General features: G+C 49.1%; 1 protein-coding gene across 6 annotated transcripts in view; it reads left to right on the top strand.

Annotated features, from left to right (window-relative positions):
- LOC116942934 (arf-GAP with Rho-GAP domain, ANK repeat and PH domain-containing protein 1-like) overlaps positions 1-16,907 on the top strand; it is a 55,621-nt gene that overhangs the window by 14,971 nt on the left and 23,743 nt on the right. For all 6 annotated transcript variants that reach the window (XR_012941810.1, XM_032955410.2, XM_076067447.1 and 3 more), the window contains 8 exons: positions 6,183-6,365; positions 7,206-7,275; positions 8,197-8,323; positions 9,069-9,286; positions 10,868-10,974; positions 14,030-14,229; positions 15,794-15,879; positions 16,402-16,584. Coding sequence is in view for 5 of the 6 variants with exons in the window: in XM_032955410.2 (XP_032811301.1) it covers positions 6,183-6,365; positions 7,206-7,275; positions 8,197-8,323; positions 9,069-9,286; positions 10,868-10,974; positions 14,030-14,229; positions 15,794-15,879; positions 16,402-16,584 (1,174 nt within the window). In the remaining variant the exon portion in view is untranslated. The remainder of the gene's footprint in view (positions 1-6,182; positions 6,366-7,205; positions 7,276-8,196; positions 8,324-9,068; positions 9,287-10,867; positions 10,975-14,029; positions 14,230-15,793; positions 15,880-16,401; positions 16,585-16,907) is intronic.

Genomic DNA, 16,907 nt, shown 5'->3' with positions numbered 1-16,907 from the left:
ACAGCACGAACATTGACAAAGCACTGTATACTGCAGAAGGACTCTGAAGCGATACACACTCGCTGCCATTTGATACTTTCTACACAATTGCTGCGATTTGATACTTGCTTTGTGTGTTAGCTCGGTAAGAATTTGGCGAATAATAGCATGCCCAGCATTTTTATATTGTGTGCGTGGATATGTGTTTTTTTAAATCTATTTACTTATTTTACTTGCTCAAGAAAACCTGCTTGGCATCCTTCGAAATATGCGGAGGAAGCTACGCGACTTGTGAAAGGCGGGAAGAGGTAGCACGTGGATTAGAGAACTTGCACAATTAAAAATCGAAAGCAGGCTAGAGTATCCACAATAGAGGCTTTTTTTGGGTTGGATTGTGTCAATGTAAATGTGTCGTTAAAGCCGCCACCACCCGACACAGCCAATCAGCAAGGTTTGTGACGTAAACAAAACGCGCCAATGAGTTACTCGTTCAGCACAGAGTAAACCCACAACATTGACAATTCGAGTACGACGCTTCGCCGGTTATAATTACAACAATCAGCCTCACCAGGCGACAGCCAGAGTTGAGTATTTTACCTCTACGGGAGGGATGACGGCCGGTGGTCAAGACTAACGATGGAGGGCATGGGAACACGTCCACAGTGGAGACGGAGTGATGGAATCGGCTCATATGCTGGCGCTGGAGAATGGATTGTTGCATCGTGAGACCTTGAGAGAGGCCTTCATTCAGCAGTAGATAGATCATGGCTGATGACGATGATGATGACGGTGGGGGGGGGGGGGGGGGGTGCGACGAGGCCGGCAGGCAGCTGGGTACTTCGGGTGGCCACTTTGGTCTCCCTCTGCTCCTCCTCAACTTGATGCGGAGCCGTCAGTAGCTGTTTTAATTATGATTATTTTCAAATTGCAACTCGGCACCACCACGCAGTTTTCGCTCCGCTCTCGAACAGAGAGAGAGAGAGAAGACGACTTGGAGAAGTTAGGAGCCACAGACGAGCGGTAAGCAAGCCACGTGGTGAGCCGGCGCTTACTTCCCCCTTCCCAAGCTCTGCAGTCCTCTTGTCTACGGAGGTGTTGTCGGCTAAATAACGAGCGTTTACACACGCGGGAGGCAACCGGAGCAACCAGGAGAAAGAAAACACGCTCAAGCTGACATGGATGTAACAGGTGGGGTTCCCATTTGCCCGGATAAGGCAACTCGTCACTCGCAGAAAGGGGATTTCCACAGAAACATTTGTGCGACCCGCCATCCCTCGCCTCCGTGCTGCTGGATTACACGCCGCCGCTTGTCAGAGCCCACCACCGCCCCGGGCATTGGCCGACGCGTTCTCCGGCGTCCGCCTGATGCGGCCGAACAGCGACAAGGGGACGGTTCTGAGGCCAGTGCTCGGTGATGTCATCGCATCGTTCGTCGCGATGTGGAGCAAGCGGACCCCAGGAATACGCCACTGACCTTGCGTGTGGAATCGCCGACTCGTTTCCATCATCGCCCTCGGAGCCGTTGTGTCTTTTCGTCATCCGCCAACCATTTATTGAAATTTCTGGCATGCCGATCAGTCGTCATGAGGAAATTGTAACTCAAGGCAAGAAGCTTGCAAAGTAAAATTCCAGTCTATTTTCGTCGCTACCATGTGCCATTAATTGGCATGAGGAACTTGCAACATTGAACATGAGAATTGGCTTGCCTAAGCATGAAGATAAAAAACAAATTCTGCAGGTTTGCCAAAGTTATACGGGAAATAGTGATAATGTAAGTGAAAGAAGGGTGCTGTGGTGGTGAGATGTTAACTACCTCGCCTGGTATACAGGAGGTCGTGGGTTCGATCTCGACCCTGACGCCTTTCCCCGTGGTCACGTGGATTTTTCTCCGCATCCTCCGGTTTTTCCCTCCACATTAAAAAAAAACACGCGTGTCGAGTATTTGGCTGCTATATATTAACATTCGATAAGCCACTTCGTTGAGCTATCATTTGTGGCCAGGTCGCTTCTGCAAAAAATAGCTACGTAGCTGAGGGGGCCTTACCTGGTTTAGTGAAAAATTGTTTACAGTTTCATAGGTAGGTTAAGTGACGGTTCACCAACAAGGACGCTGGTCTCGTTAGAGCAAGAGAACCCAAGTGAGAAGGGGGGGGGCAGAATGCATTGCGAGAACAACTGATGAGAGGGATGAGAGACGAAGCTCACCACGGAGTGGAGACCGAGTGAGTGGAAGAGAAAGCGGAGGAGAGGCAGTGGAAGAGACTGCAGCAGCAGCAGCGAGACGGCATTGCAGCAGTGCAGGGGGTCACGGCTGGAACGGGAGCAACCGAGGAAAGCTAGTCATGGAGGGGATGTCTTTGCCCGGCGGTGAGCAGTAACAGCGACGACGACCACAGCTTGCCTGAGACCTCAGTCTAAATCTGTCACTTCCACGCGACGTTAATTGGTATGAGGAACTTGAAACATGATCTTATGCAAAGCACAAAGCATTCATTCGTCAACAACGGCCTCGAAGGGAGAAAATGGGCAAACAGGCGATGTTTCAAACAACGGGCTTTCTTTGAAGCACGTGAAGAATGTGCCATGAGGAATGTTCACGTGAATAATGTGCTATGAGGTAAGGCCGTCGCCCGAAACGTTGCCTCAGGTATATATTTTTTTTGCTTTCAAGGCCGCAGACAGTGTCGTTATTGACGAACGTGTTGCTCGTGTCCGCGAGGGGGAGAATCCATTGCAACTGTCGCAGAAATCGGTATTGCGGAGAAGAATATTTAGCTACGTGATTTCATCACCTCAGTGGACACACACCAGGGACGTGCGGTCAGGGGAGGCAGGGGAGGCAGAGCCTCACCTGTCATTTTCCAATGAAAATAGCTGTTACGAAAAGTTAAAAGAAAGAATAATAAAATAAATATTAAGATTTTTCCACTGATCTGTTATAAATGTCATTTCTGTACGATTCCAATCATTTTTATAGTCAAAATCGCCAAATTTGCAGAGGTCCGCTGTTAATGCAGGAAGAGACGAGAGGTGAGGCAGCGACGAGCTCAGCCTCCCCTCTGATTGCGCAACCCCTCAGCAACTGGATGAAGCGCGGGCGATAAGCGCGTGCCTGTTACTATCTCAGTATGTCACCAATGTCATGTTTGTAGACCCCTTCATTTCATGTCCTCGCCTTCCATACTCCAGGTAACTTATTTCACGTATGTCTATAAAGATATTTAGGCTTGCTGGTCTCGTCATGAAACTGCAATGAAAAAGCACCAGGAGAGGCAGCTATCACATCTGCCTCACTGAAAGAGGCGTGTCTAACACGCCCCCCTCAGTGAGGCCACGCCTCCCTCCGTGACACGAGCCAGTGCCTCCCCAGCCATTGACCTCACAACGGAGACGTGGCTCGACTTTAAACTTTGTAAAAAAAAGATGCTGCTGCTGCGTGGTGCGCAAGAGCCGCTTACGACCGGATGACACCTGTATTTGCCGGGAGCCTGCTGTTGTTTCCGAACTTTGCCCCGGACAACCGTAGCGGGACTTCAATGTTCTCACGTGTTTTTTTTGACGTTTTTACAATAGCCGCTTCCCACCCCTGATGAACGTTACATCATTATGGCTACGCGCGACTATGCCTAGCCTGTAACCTCTGCTACCAGGACCATTATGTGCGGTGAAGAAGGTGCATTGCCTGAAACGTCTCATGTAATGTTTTCCTTTTAAGGCCACAAACACAGTGTTGTTGACGAATGTGTTGAGGGTTTGTTTATTTTTTGTAAAAGGATAACATTTTCCTACGACAGCCCAGAAAACGTGCAAACGTTGGGCGGTAGTTGGGCCAATGCTGGGCCAACGCTGGGCCAACGTCGGACCATCGTCGAGCCAACATTAGGCTGATATTCATTTTCCACGTGATGATAAGCCATTTCGTGGAGCTATCATTTGTGGCCGGGGTTGCTTCTGAAATAGAGATAGATAGCTCAGTGGGCCTGACCTGTTAAAATAAAAAGTTGTTGGCATGTGGTCGGAACCGTTGGACAAACGTTCACACCAATGACTCCATGTTTATTGGGAGGCTAGTGTCGGCGTTTTGTTTGCAACAAAACAAAAAAAACACGTTTGTTTCAAACAACAGACGTGACCTGATATCCCATATATCTTTTGCAGGATTTATATTCGGTCGCAAGGAGACAACATTCTCGGCCACATCTGTCGCGTCGCATTCCGCGTCGTTTCCCTTCAGATTGGGCCCCATGGCCCGTCCCCGCGTGAACCCGTGTCGACATTTTTATTGTCGTTGCGCGGCGATCCGAAGGGCGAATGTGAAAAGCTTGGAGAGAGAGACGGGGGTCACACACCGTGGACTGCGCAGCCAAGTTCCCACTACCCACCATTAAACAAAAATATGTTAAACATTACAATCGCAGGGTACGGTAGTAATACATTATTTAGGGTGCTTCACAACAATGCTAATATTTATATGGGACTATCGTTTTGAATGGGAAAAGAACGGATAATACACTGTAACGTGATAACAAATGTATGTAAATGGCTTCAAAGTGTCTCCACTGTAACGCCATCATTGTCAACACGTGCCTGGAATCTTCTCCAGGTCGTCTCCAGAGCCCGGAGGCAGCACATTTCTTGTGATATTGTTGCAAATTCTCAGAAGTGTTAAAAAAATTTGAAGCACCCTGGATTTAATAGTTTTTTTTATATATATACAAACTCATGAAGGTAGACAAAAGTGCTGAATGCGTGCTGAACAGATAGGATCCCAACTTTATTTCAAACACGATATACCCTAACATAATTAAGGAAAGCCTATTTTCACCAACCGCTTCATGGATTCACCTTATTACATGATCCTAAACTGCCAGTCACAACAAATCAATTATAATTAAATGGGATCACTTGCATGACCGTGCCGATGACGTCATGGCATCTACCTGAGAACCCGGATCAGGAAGGGCTTTCACTCGAGATCTCAGCTCCTGTTAGCGACCTGATGACGCTGGATGTCATCTCCAGCGAAGCGTCGTTACTCATTCAAGTGTCGTGCGACTACTCTCCGACAACGAGAACGCCACCGGTAGTGCTGCGCTGCTGAAGCAGCGACACATTTGGCACGTTTGAGTCACGTGACACTTTCATAAATTGGCCATGTCGGGTGGAGGAGGGTTCGCGACACGCATTTTAACACGACGTCCAAACTCAAAAGAAACCAATTGTGAATCTAGATTAAATTTTACCAGAGGTGGCGGTGGCCGGGGGGGGGGATGGAAGAGGGGTCAGAATCTGAATATTTATTCATATTGGAGGAATCCGAAAAGCTATGAAGCTCTTTTTCACAGATGTCTAGTAAAGAGGTGTCGGGAAGGCCATGAAGCTTCTGGCCAGGCGGCACTACATGTACGTACACATGTTCTAGAATTCAGCATAGAGCCGTCGGGTTGATTGATGATCCATTGCTCGCCGATTGATTGCATTCACTCGCTCACTGACGATCAGTCGTCTCCTTACCATTCTGCTGTCACTTTCGCCACAGCCACTGTTTCCATGAACCTCACTCATTGACTCCTCCACCGATGTTGAGGAACACGCTTCAGGCAGACTCTTGTCCCAAGTGTGTGCAATCACCTTGGCCCAAATCAATCATGCTGGCCTGCTTTATGTTTACGTGACAAGTCCTACTAATTGGCTGTGTCTGGTGGTGGGTTTAATGGCACATTTATATTTACCTTAGCCTTTGCCCAAGGATGGGTGTATTTCAGTAAATATGAAACTTGCAAGCGAAAAGCAGACCGTGACGTGATATTCATTGCATCAATTCGTGTGCAATTTGTAAGACCGCGGTGACACAGACTTATTTCATTTAAAGGTTATAATCCCTTGTTCATCATGACGTCCTTTTTATTTCTGTCTCAACAACAGCGTTATTGAGATCGTGTGATGTGACCCGCTAATTATTATTAATGGGGGGGGGTTGTCTATTTGGAATACGTCACCTCTTCATAAGTATTAATGAGGGGGGCTGGCCACCGTGGAGTGACGTCACGCGCAGGACACACATACATTCTTGGCTCATTATAGTAGTATGATCTAAAAACCTTAATTGTGGATAATATTTGGCATGCTTTGGGCCTGTACTCGGCAAACCACGATTAACTTGTTTCATTTATTTTACGGTGCCTCTTATCGCTCGCGTCCAGCTGCTCCGACGACGAGAACCGTGTCTACAGCCTGGTCATGGACGTGGAGGGGGCGGGTGAGTCGGAACGCCACGTCTACTCGACGGGCGACGGTGATGGCGGAGGCACCTTCGTCCTGGCCCCACGGCCCGTTAGCAGCGGCAGCATCAAGGCCGGCTGGCTCGACAAGCAAGCGCCGCAGGGGTGAGGAGGGGAGGGCAGGGCCGGGGCCGGGTAGGGGGGGGTCCCCCCGGGGGGGGTCCCCCCCGGGCCGCCGACGGAGTTCCGGAGTTTGCCACCCATTCCGCTCGTTGTCGCGGAGGGTTTGCGGTTCCAATCCTGCGGCCGCGCTGATTTTACGCTGCTGTGTCGACCGTAGTGATGCCACACGGTGTCCGTTTCATCTCGTGGTGGACGCTAAAGATCCCCCTTGCGTTGTTCGCAAGGGCAGGCCATTGTATGCCAGTGTGGAGGGGTCCAAAATGTGTCAAAATTCGAAACTTGCCCCGCAAGTTACTCAATTGGGACGATGCACAGCTGCGATCGTGGTCCCCTTCCGGCAGATGTATGCACCAGGACACTCTTGCAAATGAGACTCATCCTGGTCTCTTGAGTTCTCATGCCGTTAAACGAATAAACTTGAACTTGACTTTGGGGTTCTCTAGAAGGCCCAAGCATCAGCAGCAGCTTGAGCAAGAAATTGCAGGGCTGCCCTCTTCTGGGATTGTGATAAAACACTCAACGCACTCACCGTCATCACCCAGAGCTCACACCAGCCACGGGCGAATGCTGGCGACGTGCGCGCTCGCAAGCAAAAACACGAACCAAACCCAAAGTCGCCACGCAATTTGTGAGGACCGAACAAAAATTGCCCTCGTGGGTTTTTGGTTTTGTTTACGGCGCAAAAGGGGGCAAGGGAAGGTGGCGAAGGAAGGAAGCGGCGTTGCAATGGTCCATCGCACTCTGCCACGAACCTGGCAACCCGAGGTCAATTCCCGTGTAAACGTGTCCATGCTTTTTCTCGCTCTCACGTTTTTTTACCAGGCCGTACCTTTTCCAGAAGCGCTGGGTGAAGAGTGATGGCCGCTACCTTTACTACTACAGCAACGACAAGGTATCTGGCGGTCGGTGGTGGCGGTGGGGCGGGGTTGTAGTGGTTAGCGGCACTGCGCTGTGACCCCAGCTGCTTACCCGCGTTCGATTCCCATCGGTGGCGAGTGGCATCTGGACCGTTTCCCGTGTGGCTCCTCGTCACCGAGCCGCACCGACCAGCCGGCGTAAAATTCCAAAGTTTTATTTCATTCATTAGTTGGTGGAACTTCATTGGCAGTGTTGCACAAACATAATTTACGATAAAAACTCGAAACATTCAACTTTATCGCGACCTTGAACGTAAAAAAAATATTTGTGAGTCCACGATTTGACCGAAATCCTTCTACTTAACAAATTTAATCTATTTTATTGTTTTTTTTGTCATTGGTGATGCGTTAATTTCATGAACTCATATAATTATTCGATTACATTTTCACTTTGAAATATGGTTTCAATTAGGTTGGGGCACCACGATTGCGAGATGTTTACTACCTTGCCTGGTATACCGGAGGTTGTGGGATCAATCACGACCCTGACGCCTGTATATTTGGAGTTTGCGTGTGTCTCTCCCCGTGGTCGCGTGGATTTTTCTCTGGGTCCTCCGCTTTTTTCCTCCACATTTGGAATCGACTTGCGTTTAGAGTATTTGGCTGCTATACATTTTCTCGTGATGATAATTCACTTCGTTGAGCTGTCATTTGTAGCCAGGTTGCTTCTGAAAAAGAGCTGTCGAGTTCAGTTGGGCCATACCTGGTAAAAAATAAAATTGCGATACAAATAGTAATCACAAGGTGGGTGAACCCCAGATTTAAACCCAGGATCATGGCGTCATTAACCTTTGACCTAACCCCCCCGAGCCGCCCGTTCTCCTCTTACCGGGGTTTTGGTGTCCGACTCTTCCTCCCGGTTCCTCCCGGTTTCCTCCCCATGTCCCACACCACAGGAGATGTACTCCAAGGGCGTCTTGCCTCTGTCCGCCGTCCAGGAGGTCCTCACTCAGACAGGAGGAGACGCCAAATTCGAGGTGGTGACGCAGACCAGGGCCTTCGTGTTCCGCGCCGACTCGGAGGGTGAGTGGTTTAAAACATTCAGGTAGAGCCTTTGCACTGGGCCCCTTCGCAAGGAGCTCCTAACGTGGATAAAAGAGACCTCCCCGTTCCAAGAGATCTCAGCAAGGGTTAATCTAAACCTAAAACTAAACTATTTTTATTTTACCAGGTATGGCCCACTGAGCATATACCTCCTGGCTGTCATAAATGATAGCTCAACGAAGTGGCATATCACCATCACGTGGAAATGTATAGCAGCCAAATACTCTCAACGCGTGATGTTGATTCTAAGTGTGAAGGGAAAAACCGGAGGACCTGGAGAAAAATCCACGAGACCACGGGGAGAATATGCAAACTCTTAATATACAGGCATTAGGGTTGGGATCGAACTCACGTCTTCCTGTAAACCAGGCGAGGGAGATAACAGCTCGCCACCAATGGCAACGCCTGGCCAGCTGGTTTATTTTGAAGAAACTGGAAGAAATAACTGACCTTACATTGTAACGGTTTCCAGCTATGGTTGAACGGGTTTCAAGTATTAACTCTGTTGGTAATGGGTGGGAGGGGGGACCTAGTAAGTCAATATGAATTAACCCCTTGTGAAAATGTCTTGCTTTATGGGAGACGACAACCAAAGCTAAAAGCCTGTTTGTAAGTATGCAAACAAACGTCCCTGGCAGCTGGTACAATATCGAACCTTCAAACAAACGGGCAGCAAAACAAACGCTTTAGCGTCTCACCCCCACCGTGCATTGCGCGCGTGCAGCGGAGCGTGCCGGCTGGGTGTCAGCCCTGCGCGAGGCCGTCCAGGCCCAGCGGTCCCCCGAAGGCGGCGTGGCCTCCATGCTCCACAGCGCCGGAGTCATCCCCGGGGAGGCCCTGTGGGGGGAGCAGGAGAAGCGCGGGACCCTGGAGCTGCGCGGCAAGGCCAAGCTCTACGTCGTTTGCTGCTCCGACCGCCTGTGGCTCTTCAAGAGCGAGCAGGTTGTTTTGTGTGTGTGTGTGTCTGTACACACGTTGAACTTCTGTCGCACCGTACATTGCTAACCGTGCTAATCGGAAGGTGCGAGGGGGAGGACAACAAACTAAAACACAAAGAGCAGTTTTAAAGAAATTAGTTTGCAATCTAGATTTTAAAATGGATAGCTCCCAGTGGCTTCCTAATATCGGAAGAGCGTTCCAGACGGCCACATCCAAAAGCGCGCGATGCGGTGAGCTAACCAAAAGCCGCTGTGAGGGTGACCAGAGTTCGTGTAATGATTTATTATCCCTTACGAGATCAGCAAGGTATTGTGGATCATTTCCAGCAAGCACTTTGTAAAACGTCCGTTTCACGCGTTCCTTCGTTACTCACAAACTTTTTCGATCCCGCGATTTTGGCTGATTCCGGTATCTGAACTCTGCTCGACCGCTGCATCGAGAGAGAAAAAGCAATGAGAGAGAATGAGATGCAAGAAAGTGATCATATAAAGTGATGGGATAAAGTGGTGATGTGCAATTAAACTTAAGTTCATTCATGAAATATTTTTATATTTACTTGAGAATTATTTTCATTTACTTTATGTGTATGAAAAGCAATGTATATATTTTTGTTTTATGCTAAATTTTATGCAGTTAGTAGCTTATTAATCTTGATTTGAAGCTTTCGTGACTGCAGGAATCCATACTTTTTGGTTATTTCGGTAAAGTCACCTAGTTATACGTGACTTTACCGAAAGAACCAAAAAGTATAGCTTATTAATGTATTTGTTTAAGGTAATTTATTTCGTAGGCCAATATCATTATCCGCAAAAAAAACCTGTTCACAGGCATCTCCGAAACGTATCCCTCACAAACAACGAGGGAATACTATACATCGTTGAGCATGATCACAGGGTGTCCGAGAAAGGGTTGGTAACTCACCGTTATACAGCAAAAGCTCTTCTTCTTTGGTTCTTTCGGTAAAGTCATGTAGAATAAAAAAATAAAATAAAATAACACAATCAAATTCTCACGACGTTTCGGCCACAACACAAGCAGCCTTCTGAAGAAGGCTTAGTTTCATTCTTGTGTTGTGGCCGAAACGTCGTGAGAATTGTATTGTTATTGTTATTTTATTATTTTATTCTACGTGACTTTACCGAAAGAACCAAAGAAGATTAATCCTTGCAGTCACGAAAGCTTTAAATCGAAAAGCAAAAGCTCTGTTATCCGGCATCCAGCTCTGTTATCCGGCATCCAGCTCTGTTACCCGGCATCCATGGGGGAATGGAGGGTGCCGGTTAATCAAACATGGCGGTTATCTGAGAGGTGTAGTTACGGTTCACCAAGCACATAAAACTTTTAAAAAATGAAACTAAGCCTACATTTTAACTTAGATTTAAGAAACAACATACTCTTTTACAGAGATACTCACCAGTCAGTTGTAGTGCATTCTAAGCTGATTGTAGAGAAGCAGTGGGGTAATAGGTATGCCTTGCCAGCCTTCATAGGTGCTCACCACCAGCACTTGCCCCCAGCAGTTTGTTGAAGGCTACACGGGGGATCTTTCTCTTTGTTTGTGTGTGTGTTCTTTTATTCATTAAGGACTTCCGCACCTCGTTGGGTATCACCTGCATTGAGATGAACGTGGCAAACGTGAGGGCGGTGGAGAAGAAGGGCATTGATCTCACGACGGCGTTTAAAACATTCAGGTAGAGGCCTTTGCACTGGGGCCCCTTCGTAAGGAGCCCCTAATGTGGATAAATGAGGACCTCCCATTCCAAGAGATCTCAGCAAGAGTTACATGTTGCACACGCGAAATGAAGGATGTGGGCAGGTGCTCCAAATCGAGGGCAAACACATTTATTGTGGTCAATCTGTAAAATGCAGCAGCACGTGGTGTCACACGCAGCAATCTTCAACCGAGTCACCATTAACCACGTGACTGGTGTACAAGCCCGGTTAATCAATAAGTTTCTCTTAAACCCAATTCTACGACTGATAAACCATCTTTGTCTTTGACAATAACATTTGCACTTCACTATTCGCATATTACTTTAATCCTAAGCTGTATGTCTATCTATACCATCCACTTATATCGGTATCTTGCACCCATTACCTGTACTGTATGTGTACAGTATACGGACTGTACTTGTCACCATTCTACAACTTACGACTGTACATGTGTTCTATTCTCAATAGCATTGCAAGTAGTCATACTGTGGGTGCATGGGCATGGTTATAGAATAAACAGTATCAGGGTTAGAGAATTACAAGTATTAACTACAGTACGTCATTCTTAACAGTGCACAGTGCTCAAACCTTTTCGAATGAATATATCACAAACTAACAATTCAAAGCCAAGCTTGAAGTCTAGAACAATTCTAGAATATTTCTATAACGATCAAATACAACCTTTGGGTCCTTTATCTGTAAGATGCAACACCACGTGGTGTCACACACAGCAATCCTCAACTGAGTCGCCATTAACCACGTGACTGGTGTACAGGTCCAGTTCATCAATAATGCTGCCAGCCACCCACAGGCCCAACTCAGTTATCGCATGCTGGTGTCCACAAGTGTATTGATGTCCTGCACAGCACATTAGGACTTTCACAAAACCACACTTTACTACCTTGCTGCACGAGGAAATAATTAAAAGAGTGGTCCATTCCTAATGTGCCACATAAACGAAAACTAAACTAACTTTTATTTTACAATGTAAGGGCCCACTGAGCTATACGGCTCTTTTTCAGAAGCGACCTGGATGTCACAAATGATAGCTCAACAAAGTGGCTTATCGCGTGGAAATTTATCGCAGGCAAATACTCTAAATTAAATTTTCTAAATGTGGAGGGAAAAACCGGAGGACCCGGGGAAAAATCCACACGACTATGGGGAGAGATGACATGCAAACTCCAAATATACAGGCGTCAGGGTCGGGATCGAACCCATGACCTGCATGTCAGGCAGGGGAATTCACATCTCCCAGGGCCTCCCTCTGGCACAAGGTGTTAAACTTTTAGAATTGTAACTATTTTAGTAAATTTGCTATTTTTTTATGTTGTGCACTCTAAAGTATACGTAGTTGTTTGTTTGAGTGATGAGTAAAGAAGTATCTAAGTGGGGCGCCACAATGGTGAGATGTTAACTACCTTTCTTGGTATGCAGGAGGTCGCGGGTTTGATCCCGAACCTGACGCCTGCTGTATATTTGGAGCTTGCGTGTCTCGCTCTCCCCATGTTCACATGGATATTTCTCCGGGTCCTCCGGTTTTACCCTCCACATTTAGAAACATGTGTTTCGAGCATTTGGTCCACTTGATAAGCCACTTCGTTGAGCTATCATTTGTGGCCAGGTCGCTTTGGAAAAAGAGCTATATAACAAAAGCGGGCCTTACCTAGTAAAATAAAAAAAAGTTTAATAATAATATACTTTTTAATGTGGTTACGCTCCGGTTTCCTGGGTGAAAAGTGGTGGAGCTCTGTCCTTGCCCAATCCTGGCCCACCCTGACTCAGAGACTCCAATGAATGAATAAATAAAAACAAATGTGGACATCCAAAGTCGCTTTTGCTGCGGCAGCACAAAGCTTTTGATTACCGCGGTGGCGAAATGCTATCTCCCTCGCCTGGTATGCATGAAGTCGTGGGTTTGATCCCGAACCCTGACGATGCCTGTTGTTGTATATTTGCAGTCCGTGTGTCCTCTCTTCTCGGATTTTTCTCCAGGTTCCTCCAGTTTTGCCAAACCCCTCCGCAGTTGGAAACAACATGCGTTTAGATTATTTGGCTACGACTATAAATTCCCACATGTCATGATCAGGCACTTCGATGAGCTGTCATGTGTGGCCAGGTCGCCTCTGAAATAATAAAATAGATTACTTTAGATTTAGTTTAGCTCATGCCATGATTCTGAAAGCGTGATTTAAATATATACATGCGCAGCTGCTTGTCAGTCCACTGTTGAATCACGGTCTCTCCCCTGCCCCCCATAGTTTGCAGGTCATGGGGGTGAATGTGACAATACTTCGCCATGCTGATTAGTGCGCGATGTCAGTTCAGTACAAGTACAGTACAACAATAGTTGCTGCGCTGTCCTCTGCTGTGCACGTGGTGGTGGCCTATCGAAGCACGGTGTGGGCTCAACCCAGCAAGAGCTTCCGAGATCCGATGCAAATTGAGCGCCCTCCTGGTGATTTGCTCACGGGCCGGCAGCACGAATGGAAAATAATTGTAAGGGGGAAAAAAAACAGTTGCGGAAAATCGTGCTTGCCACGTGGATTACGTAACACTTTCCAATGTGCGTTTGGTCTTCTTGAAGAATTTCGCGATGAGTATGGAATCTGACAAGTAGCTGTCGGGGGGTAAAAGCTTGCTTACAAAGATTTGTGCTCTGCTTTTTGCCCCGGTTTTGTGTCGGCAAGTAACGGTAACTCTTTGGTCACCGTAGCCGGTGTTGAATCGGGTCAGTCCGTAATGACACAATTCTAAATGAACGTTTTCGCTCACATTGCATAATCTTTCTTAGCGTTAAACAAATTATTTGCTGGCGCACAAGCACCGACGACAACAAAACTCAACGCGCTCGTCAATAACAACACCGCCCAACGAACATGTTGCGTTTCCAAGAGTTGCAGTTTCCTCGCCATTACGGACGGACGGGACGGACGGACGGACGAACGGAATGCACGAATTGGCTCCCTTCCGCGGGAGGGCAAGCGCGGTCGACCGGCGTTCGAGGGCGGCGCGTGATTTTTGCGGTCGCAGCTTCATGGCGGAGAACGAGCGCGAGCGGGACGAGTGGCTCGAGACGATGCGGGACTCGATCGCCACCTCGCTCTCCCACTTGGACGTCGCCAAGCAGATCTGGGCCAACGAGCACAACCGCCGCTGCGCCGACTGCGGCGCCGCCTGGCCCGACTGGGCCTCCGTCAACCTCTGCGTCGTCATCTGCAAGCGCTGCGCCGGTAACGGACCGGCCACAGAGAGCCAAGGGCGTTGACAGCCGGTGGCGGCTGTGGCGGCAGCGCCGCGTTACGAACCCGGCGACCCCGGGAATCGATTCCCGCGAGCGGGAATCGCGAGCGGTGACGGTTATCTGAACCGGTCCTTGACCTCCCCTAGGTCGACTCGGCCTCAAATGAGAACCTGGTGCGATGTGTAAACATCGTCATGGTGTAGACGAATGGCAGCTGTGCGCGGTGCTGGCCAACCCGCCCCACGTGTGCCGCGTCGGCCTTGATAGGCGCTGCTCGCTCACAGCACTTGCGCCAAAAGTCTGTTAGAGGCTACACCGGGGTCATATTTTTTGTTTCTTCTGGTGGCTGGGGAGGGCTCGTTTCACAGTGGGAAGTTTATGGTTTAAAATCCCGGCCCAGGCTCCGTTTAAACTGCCAATAACACGGGTTCTGTTTCGTGGGACCTCAACGGCGATTGTTTTGGTGAGAGACTGGGCCCCCACCACGGGAACGTGGAAATTCATCCATTGACCCAGGACTGCCAGCGGAGTTGAGTGCTGCGCGTTTGGGTTAGTTTTCCATGATTACGTCTTGGAAGTATTTTTGGCTTAATAATGGATTTACAAATTAATGCATTGCATCTCTTGGAGATGTATTTGTTTATTTGAACAATAATAATTATTTACAGCCCCTTTGTGAGTTCATCATATTGACCGCTAAAGAAAACGTCGTATTCAAACTGTAAATGTTGTGGATTCACTCTTCAACACACCAGTGGGCTAAAGTAGTGAACTAATTGTCTTTTGTCAACGTGACACTTTTTTGCTGATTGGCCGTGTCGGGTGGTGGAGGGTTACGACACATTTATAAATAACGCGATCTAAGCCAAAAACCTTAATTATGAATAATATTGGTCGCGAAAGCCTACGGTTAGGATTCGTCCCAGGAAGGGTCGACGGAGTGGTAGCCAAAGCAGGGAACGCGTCCGAGCGGGGAAACATCCACCGCGGAGATGGAGCGGCTTAAATCTGCTCGTGCACAGAAGCGAGATTGTTGCATCGCAAGATGGCAAGAGGCCTTCATCCAGCAGTGGATAGATCATGGTTAATGATAATGATGCTAATTAGTTATATATATTGGGGGCGCCATGGTGGTGAGATGTGAACTACCTTGCCTGGTATACAGGAGGTCGTGAGTTCTATCCCGACCCTGACGCCTGCCGTATATTTGGAGTTTGCGTGTCTCTCTCCCCGCGGTCGTGTGGATTTTTTTCCGGGTCCTCCGGTATTTCCCTCCACATTTAGAATGCACATGCATTCGGAGTATTTGCCTGCTGTACATTTCCACACGATAAGCCACTTCGTTGAGCTATCATTTGTGGCCAGGTCGAAAAAGAGCGATGTGGCTCAGTTGGGCCTTACCTGGTGAAATACAACTGCTTTTTTCAGTTTTTCAAAATAATTTGGCGACTGCTCCGCCCACGTGCCGATTTGCCTTCACCTCAGCGACGGTGCGTGGAGCCGCGCAGCTCATTCCACCTCGTGTTTTGTTTTCCCGTGCGCACCGTCTCCAGGCGAGCACCGGAATTTGGGGCAGACGGTGTCCAAAGTGCGCAGCCTCAAGATGGACAAGAACATCTGGACCAAGAACCTCATCGAGGTCGGTCTGCGGTGGAGAGGACCGGAGCGTGCCTTCTCGTGGACTAAAATAAATAAATAGATAGATGCTACTCAGGGTTGACCCCCGCGGGGCCGGATAGTTTTCCGGGCGGGACCGTCGCCTCTGACCGGCGACAGCGACGTGCCGGCCCGCGTCGAGCTCCAGCCTGGTCGCGTCTCGGCGAATTTGTAATTTGTCGCAACCCCCCCCCCCGCCCCCCCACCGTGCGCGCTCGTTCAATGATGGGCTCCACGAACCCGGCACGCCCGTGGGCGAGTTCGATTCCCGCTCACGGTCAACACCCAGTGACAATAATTATCTGAACTGGTCCTGGGCCTCCATTAGGCCGAGGAATGGTGCGGTGTAAAAAACAATCATCGCCACTGAGTGAGACAAAGGCGGCCGGGCGTAAGTTCTGGCCACCCCACCCGCCGGCCTTCATAGGTGCTCGCTGAAAGCGCTCGGCCCCAACAGTCTGTTAACGGCTACACGTGGGTTGTTGATCTTCGCGTGACGAGGCAGCTCTTCCAGGAGCTGGGGAATGCCCAGGTGAACAAGTTCTGGGCGGCGTCGGTGCCGCCGAGCGAGGCCGTGGATCCGAGCTCGGAGGCCGAGCGGCGCCGCGAGTACGTCTTCGCCAAGTACCGCGAGGGCCGCTACCGCTGCTACCACCCGTGCTTTGGCAACGAGAGTGAGCTCAACGAGGTGAGCGTGGCGGCGGCGGCGGCGCTCGGTCGAGCCGAGCAGCGAGCCGGCGTGCGCACGGTGAGCGTCCGTGAGACTCGCGCTCGTGGTGGTCGGGCTGGTGGCGGCGGTGGTGGCTGTGCGCCGAGGAGTCTGTAATACAGGCACTGGTCGGGCGAGGGCTAGTGGACGGCCGCACGAATGCTGCGGAATGAAACTCCCTTCCCCGTACGTATGCGTGTATGTTAAACGTAGCCAACTGTGCGAATCAGAGGTGGCGATTAGCTTTGTCATCCATATTCGCCTCCCGTGGGCGTCGAAGAGGAGGAGGTGCCATACCCCTG

The sequence above is a fragment of the Petromyzon marinus genome, chromosome 16, assembly GCF_048934315.1.
Source record: "Petromyzon marinus isolate PM22_M1 ecotype Great Lakes invasive population chromosome 16, UKy_Petmar_22M1.pri1.0, whole genome shotgun sequence".
NCBI classification, from domain to species: domain Eukaryota; kingdom Metazoa; phylum Chordata; class Hyperoartia; order Petromyzontiformes; family Petromyzontidae; genus Petromyzon; species Petromyzon marinus.
Note: the sequence above shows the minus strand (reverse complement) of the source record. Positions and strands in the feature narration are given on the sequence as shown.